General features: G+C 60.5%; 1 protein-coding gene across 4 annotated transcripts in view; it reads right to left on the reverse strand.

Moving 5' to 3' along the window:
- Positions 1–181: 181 nt before the first annotated feature.
- PDGFB (platelet derived growth factor subunit B) overlaps positions 182–16,487 on the reverse strand; it is an 18,092-nt gene continuing 1,786 nt past the window's right edge. The window contains exons 1-7 of one of the 4 annotated variants that reach the window (XM_023746618.1): positions 16,159–16,260; positions 10,313–10,409; positions 8,105–8,194; positions 6,679–6,884; positions 5,263–5,407; positions 1,946–2,098; positions 182–1,604 (exon numbers count right to left, since the gene is read on the reverse strand). In XM_023746618.1, coding sequence (XP_023602386.1) covers positions 1,971–2,098; positions 5,263–5,407; positions 6,679–6,884; positions 8,105–8,194; positions 10,313–10,379 — 636 coding nt within the window. In that variant the 5' untranslated portion in view covers positions 10,380–10,409; positions 16,159–16,260 and the 3' untranslated portion in view covers positions 182–1,604; positions 1,946–1,970. Of the gene's footprint in view, positions 1,605–1,945; positions 2,099–5,262; positions 5,408–6,678; positions 6,885–8,104; positions 8,195–10,312; positions 10,410–16,158; positions 16,261–16,487 lie in introns of those variants that run through there. The other 3 variants (XM_023746617.1, XM_006105649.3, XM_006105648.3) reach the window with 3 other exon arrangements.

The raw sequence follows: 16,487 nt of genomic DNA on the forward strand, positions 1-16,487 counted from the left end.
GATGTGTGTGTGTGTGTGTGTGTGTGAGCGTGAGCGTGCGCCGAGCCTCCCGGAGTGAGAGGAACACGCAGCAAGCTGTCAGCAAGTTCTGCCAACGCGGAAAGGGTAACCACGCACACGGCGCCAACAGACAGACCTGGGCGGATTCATTTGGTTTGGTTTTCGTGGTTATTTTTTTTACAACTTTAAATACGGAATATAAATAAATTTTACATTTAAAAAATAAAAGGAAAGCCCCCAAAAATATAATCACCGACTTTACAAACTGAAGGAAGCAGATTGGGGGTGGGGGGGTGGGGGGGGAAGTGCAGTAGAAGATGGGAAGGGAGCGCAGAACCCACCCCTAGGGGCCTGGGGATCTTTCCCCTTCCCCTCCCCCAGCCCAGCCACCAGAGATGGAACTCAAAAGGGTCTAAGATGGGGGAGTGTGCCCCCACCCCCACTGGAGACTTTCCCTTGAGTTTTCACACCTGCCTGGGAGCCGGACTGCTTGGGCGAGGACGTGGGGAAATGGAGGCCAGACGGACCACGTCTTACCTCCGGCCCTCCATGAGCTCACTCCTGTCCGGCCATCCAAGCCAGGGGCCGGGCCAGGGGCACAGCCAGTGCACACGGAGCCTTGTGTCCATTCGGAAAAGACACGTGTCCTCCCCCTGCCCGAAGCTGGCATAATAAACACACAGATGGGCCGGGCCTGTGATGTGGACAGTGGTCCCGCCTGCGGTGCGCTGGGCCGTGCGGCCTGGGCAGGGCGCCCTGCGCGGCCTTGCATGGCAGTGTGGGCTGGGATGAGACGGGAGCAGGCCCTCGGGTCACAGGAGCCTCCAGGAGGGGCGCCCCCTCGGTGGACCAGAGGGAGATGCAGGGTGGAGGTAGAGAGGTGAAACGGAGGAGGAAGCAAAGGGGGCACGGAGGAGGCAGTGGATGCCCAGGTCCCCACCTGCACCCACCTCTGAGCAAACTTCATCTCTAACCCCTCGAAATGGCTCTAGGCTGCCTGCGCTCGGGCCGCACTTGCCCGGAGGAGTCCACATCTTCACAGATGTCGTATGTATAGAGGAAAGAAGGCGGCTGCGAGCACAGGTGAGCAGGGAGGGCGACTGGGCCTGGGCTCTGTGGGAGGGATTTCTCCAGTCTGTGCTCCCCGCCTGGTCTCGGCCACAGGAGCAGGGGCGCTCCGGCCGGCCTGGGGGTGTTCCCATCAGACTGCCCAGGGGCCAGGACCAGGCAGGCCACCGCCGAGAGGTCCTCGGGGCCGCGGGCAGGGTTCTCGGAGCCAGTCCGCAGCTCGGGTGGCCCGGCCAGGGGGCCCCTCCCCCCTCAGTCTCTCTTGTGCTCTTATCCCAGGTCCTCGGGGTCGGGAGGGAGGGAAGACCTCGATGGAGTCCAGATCCTTCATTTCCTTCTCAAGCTTCCGGGCAAGACGCTGGAGGCCGCTGAGGGGAGACCCGCTGGCAGAGGGGTGGCCGGACGGACGCGTGGAGGGGCGGGGGAAGCACCATTGGCCGTCCGAATCAGGCATCGAGACAGACGGACGAGGGGAACAATATTATCACTCCAAGGACCCCATGGGGGCGATACAGCAAATACCTTATTAAATAACCCTGTAAGCCAAGCAGAGGGACACGGGGCTCAGAGACATGCCCCGGGCACAGGCCCCCCTGCTGGGGGCAGGGAGCTGGGGTCCATTGGTCGTCCCTGATCTCCAGCAGCGCTGGGGCTGGACAGCTGAGGGATAGGGGGTCCATTCTCTGCGGACAGAGCTGGGCTGGGGTCTCCAAGCCTCCCGCCCACCTGCCCCCTGGAAAAACTCCGTTGATAACTGGGCAGAGGGGACCCAAGCTTCGGGCCCACATGGTGTATGGGAAAACGCCCCTCCTCACCCCTCCCCCAGCCCAAGCCCAGGCCGCAAGGTCTGGGCCCCCGTCTCCCCGCCTGTCCTCACCTGCCCGCGCTCTCCTGCAGACGCCCTAGGCTCCCAGGGTCTCCTTCAGCGCCTTCTTGTCATGCGTGTGCTTGAACTTCCTGTGCTTCCCCTTGGGGGGCCTGCGGACTCGCACCGTTCGAACGGTCACCCGAGTTTGGGGCATCTTGGCTGCTTGAGAAAAAGAAGGTGTTGTCAGCAGGCTGACAGGCCCTGTGGGGTAGGGATGGGGGGCCCTACCCCTCTCCACCAAGGCCTGCCACAGACCTCCCCAGAGTCTCTGGGCTGAGGGAAGGGGCCAGACCTCCTGGGTTCGAATCCCAACTCCACTGCTCACTAGCTGTACATGCCTTGGGAACAGTTACTGAACTGCTCCATGCTTCAGTTCCCCCATCTGTGAAATGGGGGTAATAAGACTGCCCACCAGATAGGACTGGTGGAAGGAATAAATGACAGCGTGCTGGCGAACACAGAGGGGAATAGATTGTAGCTTAAGTTCGTGGTCAGTACCCCACTGACATGCCCTTTATTTCCAGGCCCCTTGAACTTGGATCTGTTAACCAATAAAAGGAGGCAGAGTGGCGCTGTGCCAATTCCAGGCGTGAGCCTTAAAAGGGCCTGGCAACTCCCACCTTTGCACCTTGGGGAGCCCTGTGCCGCCACACAAGAAGTCTGGTTGCTCTGCTGTGGAGGCCACACAGGGAAGAGACCCCCTGGGTGACAGGGAGCGGGACAGAGGCCCAGCTGTCCCCGTGCAGCCTCCAGGTGACTGACAGCAACTACAAGAGATGCCAGCAGAACCGCCCTGCTGAGCCCCGACAGCCCACAGACCAGACAGAAGGAAACGGTGTGGTCCTGGCCACAAAGTCCAGAGGAAGGCGTGATCAGCGACCATCTGGCCGACCGACCGGCAGCGGCTCTTATTCCCTGTTGTCTTATTTCCTCTGCTTGACCCCCTATTGAGTTCTCCTCCCACCAACCCTGCGGCCCCTTGCAGTCCTGGGCTTTGGGCCAGAACCACACACAGAGCTGGGCCTTTCCCGCGGTTGCACCTGTCACCCGCCGGGCCCTGCCACCTGGAGAAGCAGCACAGCGGGCAGGCCAGAGCCGGCGCGGGGCCAGACCACCTGGGTCCCCATCTTTTGTGTTCTTTGGGGCAAATCATGGAAACTCTCTGGGCCTCAATTCCCACATCTTTACAACTGAGCCGCCAGCGCCCTGGCCTCCTGGGGAGAGGAGATAAGACACAGACATGGCCAGAAACTCCGCGCTGGCACCTACCACGCACCTGGCAACGTTTGCCCTCACAGAGGGGGTACGTGTCTACATTTAACAGATGAGGAAACTGAGGCGGGGGCGCTGGGATGTAAGCCAGGGATCTGCCTCTCCAGTCCACACTGCCAAGCCCTCCGCTGGAAGTCGGGGCAGGGAAAACTCTGCCAAGCTCAAGGCCCGTCTCTTCCTGGACACTCCCGAGTTCTCCCCGGCCCATCGGCTCTGGGGGGCCAACACCTGGCCTCCCACGAGGCAGCTGGCCCAGCTCTGCGGTGCAGGGACCCAGGGCCTCTGCACCAGGAGAGCCACTGAAGGGCTGGAGTTTCCCACCCAGAGACCAGGCCACCAGCAGGACGCTGGGCTGGCAAAGCCCGAGCCAGCTCAAGGCTGTCACACGGCTCAGAAGGGACAGAGCAGAGGTTGGAGCCCAGAGGTCTGACACTGACCACCACGTCACACGGCCACACCACCCAGCCTGGGCCCAGCTCTGGACAGCTGCCAGGAGCACCATCCCATGGGGCCAACATGCTACACCTGAAACGGCAAGGCCTTATCTACATGCTAACCGTGCGACGTGCCTCCCAAGGAAATGGTTTGGAAAACCACGTGTAACAAATGCATGTGAAAAAAAACACAAAAAACCTATTCTAAACATAAAGAATAGAAATTTCCCTGGGTAGAAAAGTCATTCTCCACGTTAACTCTATAAATACCCTACAATACATCAGTTTGCAGCTGTCAGGTTATCAGCCTTCCCCGGGCATCCGGGCCTCAGCGTGGCTCTGGGAACAGAATGAAAAGGCTGAGACGGCCCTGCCTTCAAGAGGCTTGTTAATAAGAAATCACGGTGGCACCGTTCTGTCCCCTAACAATAGAAAGCTCCCGAAAAGCGCCCGGCCAGTGTGGCTCAGTGGTTGAGCATCACCCCATGCACCAAGAGGGCCCCAGTTCAATTCCCGGTCAGGGCACATGCCCAGGTTGCAGGCTCGATTCCCAGTAGGGGGCGTACGGGAAGCAGCTGATCCATGTCTTGCTCTCACATCTATGTTTCTCTCTCTCTCCCTCTCCCTTTCTCTCTCTCAAATCAATATTAAAAATCTATTCTTTAAAAAAAGAATGTTACTGAAAATCAAAACAGTAACTTGGGTGATTTTTTTTATGTTCTTCTAATTGCATTATCTTAATGATTCTCATTTGATCCTTTCTGCAAACTTTTTAAAAATTATTTTTATTCCTTTTTTTTGAGAGAGAGTGAGAGAGAAACATCGATGTAAGAGCAGAACATTGACCCACTGACTCCTGTACGGCCCTGGTAGGATCTAGGATCGAGCCTGCACCTGGGGCATGTGCCCTGACTGGAAATCGAACCGGCAACCCTTCGGTGTATGGGACGACACCCAACCAACTGAGCCACACCAACCAGGACCTTACTGCAAACTTTTGAGGGAGAAAAGGCAGCCGGATAGAGTCTAAAGCACCCAGAACTAGATGTTACAAGACCTGGGACTAGCTGTGTGACCTTGAGCAAGACCTCAGCTTCCCTGGGCCTCTGGCACCCCCTCTATACAATGTGGAGGAGGCCATTGAACCAGATCATTTTTTGGTCCTTTTCAACTCTTTAAGCCTAACGATGCCCCTGATTTGTGAAATCTAAAGATGGGAATGAGACTTTGGTTCAACCCTGTCTCTCACTCCCTGCTGCGTGGCTGCCAGCCTCTGTTCGCACACCTCCAGTGACAGGAAACTCACTCCATCACAAGGAAAGTGATGCCATCCCAGACCCCTGACTAGTATTTGAGTTAAATCTCTGTCTGCTGGCCTTGCCCCTTGGCCCTAATTTCCCCCTCAAGGCCACAGGAATTAATGTGTTTTTTCATCCCCAGGATAAGGTGTCAAATATCTGAAGACGATATGCATGAAGTCTTCTCTTCTCCAGGCCCTGGTTCCTCCCCATTCCATGCTCCCATTCAACCAAGGAGGGGGCTGTGGCATCAAATCAGCTGCCATGGGAGAGGGGGCTGCCCGGCTGAGCAGTCGGAGGCACACCCTGGACCGACAGTTACCTCGCTGCTCCTGGGAGCTCGCTGTGGTGCGGCTCACGGGCCGTGCAGGAACCACTGTCACACACCGGCAGGCCAGGTGGTCCTCCAGCGTCACGGTGGCCTTATTGAAGATCAGCCTCTTCTGCACCATCTCAATCTTCCTCACCTGGAAGACAGAATCACCCCAGTGCCTCCGTCAGACCAGCGGGAAGGGGCTGAGGGAGCCACCTGCCTGCTCTTCCCGGCCCCTGCATCCCCTGCGGGGATCTTTCCTCGAAAGCCTGGAGAGCTGAGAGCCGCAGGGCAGACACTGCGGCCCAAACAATAGCAGGACCTTGGCCTCTGCCCTTCTCGTAGCTTTTCCATCAAAACAAGCCCTCCCACCCTGGCCTTCGGCTTGGCCGGAGCCCCCTCGGGCTCCCAGAGAGGGGGAAAGGCATTTCCGGGCGGAGTGCGGGCCTGTGGTGTCCTCATTCCTGGAGCGCCAGCCAAGGTCAGGGGCTGTGGCAGAGGCGGGAGATGGTTGTCTGGAAGGAAGTGGGGGGAGGCTTTATCCAGGAGGGAGGCGGGAAGGGGGAGGGCAGCTGCCAGGTGTCCATCTTTAGAGCTAAAGCGTTGGGGACAGGAGATAGCGTGACAGTGGGCGGCGTGGTGGAGAGTGACACGTCATCTCGGGCGCGGGGCCCAGGCCTGTGGTGGAAGGTGGGTGCGAGGAAGGGGAGGGGGCGAGGTGGGGCCAGCAGAGTGTTCGGTCCAGCCCCGGCTGGTGTGCGGGTGAGGCTGGCCGAGGGGTTGCAGAAGCCCTCCCGCACGAATCAGAGAGGCCGAGGCCCCCCTGACACTGCTCTGCCTGCCTGCGATCAGGAGCTCCCCGGGGCGGCCTCCACCCTAAAAAGCCCCCTTGAGTCAGGGTGGCCCAGTATTTCCAGAAAAGAGGCAGGTTCAGACTCCTGCTAAGGGCTGCCCCCCTCCGCCCCCCGCCTCGGGCAGCGCCCTCTTTATTAAAGACACAGCTTGTCCCGGGAGGTGAGTGGGCCTGGCAGACACAGGGGAGCCTTCCTCTCTGTGCAGGGCCAGGACAGGGGGGAGCTTTGGGGGACTCTGAGCAGCTGCCCAGCACATTCTGAGCGGTCAATGTGCTTGTAGAATGTCTCTTCCAGAGACACCTGGGGTTGTGTCCCTGCAAAGGACGAGGCAGCACCACGACTGGACGTCCTACGCCAGCCTGCCTGGGGTCTGCCTGTGGCTTTGGGTCACAGCAGCTGGGCGGCCACAGAGGTCACTGGGGCAGCCTCAGCACAAGAGTCCAGAGAGCTTCCTGAGAGCACCCGCTCTGGACAGAGCCGACCCATTGGAAGCCTGGTCCGTGAGGCACAAGCCCCTGCAGGCAGCGGCCAGCGGCTGGGCCAGTGCAGGGGTGGGGGTGGGGGCGCTCACCAGGACATGGCGCAGCTGCACCTGGGTCGGACGGCACTGCACCTTGTGGTTGTTGCAGCAGCCGGAGCAGCGCTGCACCTCCACGCAGGGCGGCCACACCACGTAGTTGGCATTGCTGCGGTCGATGAGGCTCCGGGAGATCTTGAACACCTCCGTGCGGACCTTGCACTCGGCAATCATGGCTGGCTCGGCGACCGTGGAGGAATCTGAAGGGAGAGGGGACCCCTGTCAGGAGGGAGGGCCGGCCCCGAGCCCCCGCCTGGCAGGAAAGCGCAGCGGGCGCCCCTGGGCCTGCTCTCGCCGCGTGGCTGCCCAGGCCCCTCTTCCTCCCGCGTCAGGAGAGGCTCTGAGTCCTGGCCGCCATCAGCCGTGGGGCGTGAGCTGGTGGCTCAGTTCCCCACGTGCCAACGGGGTGACCTATACTCAAGAACCATTGTTAGGGTCACGTGAGAGCACTCGTGTGGTGAAGGTCAGACTCCTTCCGCCAGCCCTCACTCAGTTCCCTCCGTGATTTCACACCCTGGGCGTTTGTCCGAATGTGGCCCTCACTTGTATGTTATCTTGTGATCACTTTGCTTTGCTGTTTTACACTGTAATCTTTCCTGACCTCATTGCTTCTTTCGCAGCCACAGTTTCCTCGTCTAGGAAATGGGAGAATGACAACACCTAGCCAGCACCTGCAGACCTCGGCACGATATGCGTGACACCTGGCCGACGGCCAGCGGAGAGTCAGTGCTGGGCCGGGCACTGTGCACATAGAGACCCGAGGCTCGGAGAGCCGATGAGCGGCCCGCGCCCACAGAGCGAGGAGTGGGACCCGGCCACCGGTCTTATATGGAGGCCCCCCGGCACCATCTACAGGACCGGGGGGACTGCAGGTGGGAAGAGAGGAGGAGGGGCTTGGGATGGGCACTTGCTTCGCTGGGAAGGCTCCCATGGGACCTAGGGATCGACATGGCCCTTCGGGCTCTGCAATCGAGCGGGAAGCGGTTCCAGGCTTTGCTCCGGGCCTGCTGTCCCAGGACACAGCCTCAGGCACAGCAGACACGCAGCCAGGAGGGCAGGGGTTCAACCGAGAGGTACTGTTGGGATCCCAGCCCTACTGCTGGTCAGCTGTGTGGCCACGCCTACTTCTTTCCCTTTCTGGGCTCCAGTTTCCAACTCCATAAAACGGGGTCAATAATATCTAATTCTAGGGTTGAAGTAGTGAAAAATAAGCTTAAAAGCATTATATTTAGGAAGCAGTGTGCGCTGGGGAGTACGTGATGACCCAACTCAACGTAAGCTATTTAAGGGTGCGATTGTCCCTTAGCTCAACTCAGCCCGAAGTGGGGGATGAACGGGGTTGACCCTCAAATCCTTGAACGGGTCCTCCTTCCCTGGCTCCCACCTTCTCGGGGGGGCCCATGTTCACCCCAGGTCTTACCGAGGCTCCTTCTCCCTCGGGACAAGCTCTCGGGCTCGCCTCCGGAATGGGACCGGGTCAAATTCAGGTCCAACTCGGCTCCATCTTCATCTGCAAGAGCAGGACAGTCAGATGCACTCTGGTCACTGCTGGCTGGCCCGCCCGCAGGGTGGGGCTCCCCTCTGGCCCCCGGTAAACCTGAGTCCTAGCTCTGAGGATCCAACCCCAGGTGACTCGGGGCTCAGGGGGGGTGGGGCCCTGACGGTACCCTCTGGGGGGGCTTCAGCCCCACTCTGGGCTCCTCAGTCACATTTCTGGACAGAACTCATGTGAATGGAGTTAAAAATAGCCCTTCCCTTCTGCTACTCTGCGCGAACCCTCCTCGGCCTCCCGGGCAGGGCAGAGACCCAGAGCTCCGAAGGCCACGTTCCAGTGCCCCTCCGCCCAGCGTTCCCATAGGAAGTGCTGAATGGAGAAATTCCCAGAATCCCCAGGGGGAACCGCATGCCCAGGACACAGCCCCTCTGGAGCCCCTGACAATGGCCCAGTTGGGCGGGAGAGAGGGAGGGAGGGAGAGGGATGGGGGTGGGGGCTGAAGGCAGAGGGGTGGGGTGCCGGGGCTGCTGGGATCGGGGAGCCTCACCCAGCCCCTTCTAGATCTTGCTCTCTCTCCACCTCCCAGTCTCTCATTGTGTTTCTGTCTTTCTCCCTCTGACCTCTGCCCCATGTCTGCCCTACACTGTCCATTCCTTCCTAAGGTCACCACCACACCGCAGCCCCCTTCTCTGGCCTGGGAAGCCCTCAGCTCACACCACCCCATCCCTCTCTCCGCTGCTGGAGGCTGGGCAGGGGGACGGTGACTTGGTGCTGACGGTGGGCAAACTCCTCTAGCTCTCTCGTGGCTGAAAGCTGGCAAATACCCTGAGGTGTCGGGGACCAGCTCCCGCCCCTCCACACAGCGCCTGAGGCTCACAGGGTCTCCCATCCCACTGGCCCTGCTCGGCCCTGCGGGCTCCCAGGGGGTCCCGTGTGGAGGGGGCGGCCCTAGAACGGGTGCGCCTCCCTCCAGCTACTGTCCCACGTCAGCCTGTGCGCCTCCCGCTCCCTTCCCCTCTCTCTGCATCTCTGGAATGTCCCTGGTGGGGAGGAGACGGGGAAAAGATGTGCTTTGTGGAAAGGTTGCGTTGATTAGGAAAAAATAGCCACATGGTTGCCTCAAAACAGGCCTCCTATTGAAAACCTCGTCTCCGGGGCCGACCCCCACCCGGGGTGTGGAGGGGCTGCCGAGGGTGGGGGCGAAGGCCCTTGGAAAGAAATAGCAGAAAGGCTAAATTTGGAAGTTGCCCCATTGTGCTGGCCAGGGCTGGCCAGCCGGGCATGGGGTGGGGGTGTGGGAGACGTCGGGTGGGGGGGGCCTGGTGAACAATAGGTGGGCCCAGCTGGGGCCCCCTCCCGCCGGCCTCACCAGCCCCCAGCGCAGGAGGGTTTGAAAGGGCCCGGGAATGCTTTTGAGAGGGAGCCAGGGGCCCAACGGGGAGAGGAAACAAAGGCAGGAAATGCTGTCCCCCGTAGATAGCAGTCTGGGCAAGGATTACAAAGTGACAAAGAGACAAAACCCCAGAGGGAAGGGGAGCTGGGGGTGCAGGGCGGGTGATGACCAGGGCTCCAGGGAACAGGCCAGAGGTTAGAATAGAATGGAATTCGCCCTGAAGACAGCGTTTATAAATACATTCCCCACCCAGGCCGCCAGCCGCCACGTGTGTGCCACCGAGCACGTGCCCATTCGCTGAGTGTGCTCTTGGGCAGGGGCAGGGCAGCCCGCTGGTCTGGGCCAGGTGTCCCCGGGAGACCTTGCAGAGCTGGCCCCCGGCCAGAGGGACAGGGAGACGGTGGTGGCTCTTCCACCACCGCCCGCCCTGGCTGAGTTCACACCTGGATACTCATTGGGCAGATGCCCTAGGCACCTTCTCCCCGCCCGCCCCCTCCAGGCACCCCACCCTCCGCACCCAGCCAGAGACACATGCGGGTGCTTCTCCTTCCACGCCCCACGTCCCAGGTACCAACCCGTCTACCTACTCAGCCCTGCCCCAGACAGGTGTGGCCCAGCCCTCCCCGGCCGCCACAGGCCTCTGTTCCCCAGATGTCAAGGCAGGGACGGCCCTGGCCCTGCCCCTCCCCGCTCCCAGGGATGCAGGGGAGGCCCGAGTGGCGGAGGAGGATTCCATTTACCTACGGAGTCTCCGTGCAGCAGCCGCTGGAGGTCGTCGAAGGAGCGGATCGAGTGGTCGCTCAGCATCTCGTAGAGCTCCTCAGGAATGGGGTCCCCCTGCCGGGCAGACACATGGGATCGAGTGAGCTGGGCGTGAGGGCTCTCCAGCCATGGCCCTCTTGCCCCCAGCACAGACACAACCTCCCATGGGAAGTTCCCACAGGGCCCCTCGGCCACGGACAGATGGACAGCCAGGCTGGGGTGGGCAGGAGGCAGATTCCAGGCCTGACAACCAGGAGCACGAAGTCCTGGGGGCCAGAACCTGCCAAAGCCTGGAAGACCCAGCTCAGATGCCTCACCCCCCCAAATAGGAGCCCCGGCTTGCTCTGAGCTCGGTTGGATTGGGCCCATCCTCCTCCAGCACACTATGGGTTCTGGAAGGCTCCACAATCTTTTTGCTTCTCCTCCACGCCTGACAGTTAACGCCAGCCAGCATTTGTCTTGGAAGATCTCATTATCCCCATTTTACAGATGAGAAAACAGAGGCTCAAACACGCAACACCGTTTGTCTGAGTCCTGAGCCAGTTATCAGCAGAACCTGCCTTCCAACCCCCGTCTTCCTGACGGCAGAGCCTGTATCCCAGCCTCCTGGGCACACAAGGTGTTTAAGAAATGCTTGAAGAGTCAGACGGTCTCAGGAGGCCACCAGTACTAAGGTATTTATTTAGTCTCTCACGCAAAGAGGAGAGCAGGGAATCCTCCGAGGCGGCCGGGAAACCTGAACGCTTACCCGTGCCCTGTGCCCAACCAAACCCTATTTTTAGAGCCCCTCTGGCCTCTTCCCAAAACACTTGAAACTGAATAAGCACTTTAACAGGCCCCACTCGGAGCCGGGCTTCCTCAGGGAAACCGCAGGTCCCACAATGACATGAGAGGAGCCCACGGCCCTCAGCCCAGGGCCCCAAGGGGCTGATGCCGAGGTCTTGAGAAAGAGGTGAGGGCAGCTGAGAGGCGGAGAAGCACAACCCTGGCACCCACCGCCTCCGGGCACAGAAAATGCTCGCGATGCTGCTGCACATCCGAACTCACACCCGTGTGCACACGGGCAGGTGCACACGCAGACACAGGGCGGCACGGCCTCGCGGAAGGAGCCTGGGAGGGTGTCAGCTGACTTGGCAGATCTCATTATCCCCATTTTACAGATGAGAAAACAGAGGCTCAAAGACGCAACACCGTTTGTGTGGGTCCTGAGCCAGCTATCAGCGGACTTGGAGGTTCTCCCCAACAGCTCCGGTGATCGATCGTTTCCAGCCTCTGCCCAAAGCTCAGCTCTAGACAGTCCTCCTGGGGTCGGTCCTCCGGGGGCTCCCCCATGTCCAGCTGCGGACACCCAACTCGACTTCCTTGAAACCCCTGAGCTCAGTGTCTTCATTTGAATGTGGAGCTTTTCCTCTGGCTGGTGTGTAGGGCTGTCAGGAGGTTCCCGGGAGGCGGGGTGGGGGCGAGCAGTAAGTCTGGCTGGAAATTGGGGTCTTTCTCAGGGTGCGTGACTGTGCAGCCAGGGGGCCAGGGCTGCGTGTGTGAGAGGAGGACAAGGTGGCTCCGAGGCCCCTCGGTTCCTCCCCCACGTCCCCCGGGCGCTGCCCCCTCCAACCCCGGGCAGAGAGCACACCTTTGGGGTCTCCAACTGTGGGCACAGGATCCAACCCGAGAAGAGCAGGCGGGCGGCGGGTCTCCAGTTAAGACCAAGGCAGGCCACCTTCCGGAAGGTTCTATCACCCCCCAGAACTGGTGGTCCGGGAGCTGGAGTCCACCCTCTACTGCTACCAACCACCAGGGACCCCAGGCTGGTCCCTGCCCCGCTCAGTACCCGGATCTCACCGGCTGCCCGGTGAATGGAGGGGGTTGAAGACATGGAATCTGATTCTAACTGTGCCCAGGGGTAGCAGCAGAGACAGCAGAGCAAAGCCAAGGGCCAGTGGAGCAATGACTCAGCCCCAGAAGAGGGGCTTGAAGGCCCAGTACCAAATGGCACGTAACGCTCATGCCGAGACCTCCCTGCCCACTGGCGAGCTGGCTGCAGCCGCCAGCCGTGGCAGAGGAGGCAACCCCCCCGTCAGGGCCCCCGCAGATGCCCTGGACCCGCCCTACGATGCACAGGAGATGACATCTTATGGAAACAAACCCAGAACCCCTCCCAGGCTGCATGGGGAAGAGCCCAGGATAGAGGCTGGGGAGAAGCACACAGTAGGTGCTCAAAAAATTCGGGTAAAATGCATGAAGGACTCTCCCCTTCTCCCTGGGACTCTCTCCTGTATGATTCTCCCACCTCCTCCACCAGGAGGACCACCTGGGATGGTCTCCCCTCCCCCCAGTGCAAACTGCCTCCTGTAGAGTCCACTTCATTCTAAGCAGCAGTCGTTCTGCTCGTGCTTCCACTAATTCGGCCAGTGGGTGCCCAGAACTCAATACGAGCCCCCACAGTCCGACCACAGCTCACTTTTACTAAGTGCTGACGGTGAGTCAGGTACCGGGCTACGAGGTGCACGGCCAGTCCCAGGAGGCGGGTGCTATTTTTATCCATTCTTCCAGATGAGGAAGCTGAGCGTTAGGAAAAGTTAGTAAATGGCTACAGGTCAACAAGACCAGTAGGTAACAGAGCTGGGCCCTCCCTCTTCCGGCCCCCATGGAGCTCCTCAGCACTACTTTCGGTTCACGCCCCTCTTCCCCTGCGGGGGTCAGGGGGCAGAGCCTCTCACCTCAGGGCAAGGGGCCCCCAGGGACACTGGCGTGTCCGCAGGCATCTGTGGTTGTCACAACTACTGGCCTCTAGAAGGTGGAGGCCCGGGATGCTGCTAAACATCCTACTATGCACAGGACAGCCTCCCACAGTGAGGAGCTGTCTGGCCCAGAACGCCAACAGTGCAGAGGCGGAGGAACAGTAGCAGACGAAAGAGCGAAGGGAGCCTGGATTCTTGGAATAAGTCTTTTAACAACCTAAACGCTCAGGTTTCTAATCTTGTAAATGGGGCTAAGAATACTTCGCTAGGGTTACTGGGCGGCCTAGTTGCACCCAGCAGAGCAGCCAGCAAATAATGGGGGTGGGCGCCTCTGAGGGCAGCAGCGAGCAGCGCGCCCGCCCGGGGCCAGCAGTACAGGGCATTTTTGAGGATGACAATGGGTAGGTGGAGAGCGTGCGGCTTTGCACTATCCCCTGAGCCGGGCCACAGGAAATGACACCCTAGCCCCACAATGGCAGTGTGGGCTGGTGGGTTCCTTCCAGGGCGGGAGGTAGGTGAAAGGTGACAACATTCCGTCTGTGGTCAGCTCGGGGCACCTGCTGAGGCCAGAGGTTCCTCTTGATGTGGGAGGGTGAGCACAGGGTAGCGATTGGTTCTAGAAGCCTCCTTAGGTGGGCAGCTCGCCTCGGAGCCGGGAAAGGAGGCCAGGCACCCTGAGGAAGCTGCCCCAGATCTCAGGCCGGGGGCTCCTGGCAGGGTGAGGGCGTGGCAAGAAGGCAGCTGGGGCACAGCCAGCCACGGAGCCAAGGCAAACAGCCTGCTCCCCACCCCACCCCACCCCCAACGCCAGCTGCAGAAGGTAGGAAGGGCAGCAGCTAGCGTGAGGCTAGACGAATTACCTGCTCCCAACCAGGCTGGCAGATCAAAGGGGCTTGGACCCCACCCTCCACCTGGGCCCCAGCACACACACTCTCCCCAGCCCTCCTGCCCTTCAGCTGAGAGAGACGCACAGGCCGGGCCCACGCATCCAGGGGCGTTGTCTGTGGCTGGCAGAGGGAGAGCCGAGCAGGGAGCAGGCCTCCGAGCGCCTGCCTGCCTGCCTGCCTGCCCGAGTCTCAGGCCTAATTTAGAGTCAATGCCAAAGCCAAGCCCTTTGAAGAAGCCTCCTCTGGGCAGACCACAGAAGCCATTAGAACCAGCCTTCCCACCTACCATTTCCCTCCCCTATGGCTCCCGGGACCCTCCCCCGGCCCCACCCCTCCTTAATGTGCGTGCAGCCTCCCACTGGGCTCCCCACCGCTCCTGCAGCAGCAGAAAGAGAGGAGCCAAGGCAGCTATCGAATCCCAGCAGGCCCCCCCCCCCGTACCCCCCCCACAGCATTTTCTGCCCACCACCCCACCTCTGTCCCAGCACAGGGTGGGGCCCAGGACTCTGCATTTGCAAGAGGTCTGGGAACTCCGTTCTTGAGGAACTCGGAGCTAATCCAATCTCCTCGAGTTTTTAGGTGGCAGGGACTGAGGCCCAGGTCACGATACACAGAGCCTTTGCAATCTGATTTTCCTGCTGTTTCTTCCCCGCTGTCCTGTCCAATCTCGGCAGCCCAAGTCCCAAGACATGGAAAAGAAAGGCGCGCCTGTCTCTCAAGATGGGAGGGGGGCAGGGAGTGGTGACTCGGATGAGGAAGCCTGGTGCAGGGCAGTGGCCGTGCTGGGCTGACCGGGGTTAAGGACTCAGTGAGACGGTGCTTATAAGGCACTCAGCAAGCACAGATCTGGTCCCTCTCCCCCTCCCGATTCCTGGTCTTTTCCACACATATTTACAGATTGTCCGCCATAAGCCAGTCACAGGCCAGTAAGCAGGGGAGACAGTGTTACTAAGACAAATGCTCTCTAGTGGAGTTTATACTCCAGGGAGGAAAAACAGGTGATAAACAACTAAATAAGCCCGAAATGAAAAGAGCTGTCCATTTCAATGGGGGGTGAGGCCCAAGGCAAGCACTTCTCTACCACTCCTGCTGAACCGACCAATCAATCTCCCTCTCTCTCTCTCTCTCTCTCTCTCTCTCTCTCTCTCTCTCTCTCTTTCACACACACACACACCCCTAGGTCTTGCACCAGAGACTCCAAATTCTGTTTGATCCTAACCTTGCAGACACTTCTAGGGCTGGGAGATTCCAGCAGGTTGATCTCCCACCACCTAAGGCATTAGCAAACCAGATGGAAGCTGGGTAGTGAAGGGCAGGAGGGTGCTGAGGCCGGAGGCATCACATGACAGTGGGAGTCACCCTCCCCAGAAGCCAGCTCAGCTGATGGGGATGGGACCTCACAGGCCTCAGCCCACCCCCTGCCAGACCCTGCCTCAGCCTTCCCCACCTCCTGCCCAGCTGCTGAGGCCTCTGCCTGAGGCTCAGTCCATGCATCCTGAGACACAGCCAACCCCAAGGCCACCTCCACCAGCAAGTCCTCCCGGAGTTTCCTTCCTGCACTGGCCCCCATGTCCACGGGTTTTCCCTTTAAGACTCTTCTCCCAGAGCCGCCTTGAGGCTTGCTCAGGCTTCGCAGGAAAGTGCCTGGTAAACTGCAAAGCACCACTCAACGGTGTGCAAGGAGGCAATGATTAAAGAGGGAGCGAGGCACCAGCTTCTGTGCCATCGCCTCCCCGCCAAACACACATACCCATGGAGCTGTGGGAAAGGAGGAGGAGGTGCTGGTGAAGCTGGGAATGGTAAGGGCAGGCCTGGGAAAGCCTCTGCTGAGCATGCCGGGATCAGCAAAGAGGACAGAAGCGGGGAGGGGGCTCAGCGGCTCAGGGTCCTCCAGTCTTGAAGGCTCAAAGAAGAGCTCACTTGAAGGGAGAAATGCCCTGGACATGACAGCGGTCCCCAAGCACATCGCCACTTTCAGCCACATGGGAGTGGTTGAGAAAGAGCAATCGCAGAAGATTCATGCTTGAAGGGCGTGGAGCTGACCTTACCCGGAGCCCGGACTGAGGGGAGGGTCCCCGTTCCCCTCCCTCACAGCACCCAGTGAGAAACTGGAGTGGCTACAGAGGCAGGGAGGTGAGGGGCCCACCCTGGGCCCACCTGTGGCGCGGGGGTTGGCACCTGGCGCTGGGCTGTGCATACCGGGTGTGTGCGTACGTGTGCTCAGGCCGCGTGTGCGGGGAGGAGGGGGGCACCGTGCGTGCGGTGTGTGCGATGCGCGCGCGTGTGCCCCGCGTGTGCACGGGCGTGGCGGCGGGCGCGCGACCCGGCCGCGGGAGTGCGTGCCCGTCCCTGCGCGCCCGCCCGCCCGCCGGAGCGCAGCATCGCCTCCAGCCAGGAGTGTGCATGCGTGTGGTGAGTGAGCGAGTCGGCCGAGCGGAGTGGGCTGCGGGAGCGCCGCGCGGGGGACGCCGTTCCCAGGACGCCCTGGCACCTGGCCCAGCCCCGGCCCCGAGGCGAGGCGGCAGTTG

This window comes from Myotis lucifugus, unplaced genomic scaffold, assembly GCF_000147115.1.
Source record: "Myotis lucifugus unplaced genomic scaffold, Myoluc2.0 scaffold_709, whole genome shotgun sequence".
NCBI lineage: Eukaryota > Metazoa > Chordata > Mammalia > Chiroptera > Vespertilionidae > Myotis > Myotis lucifugus.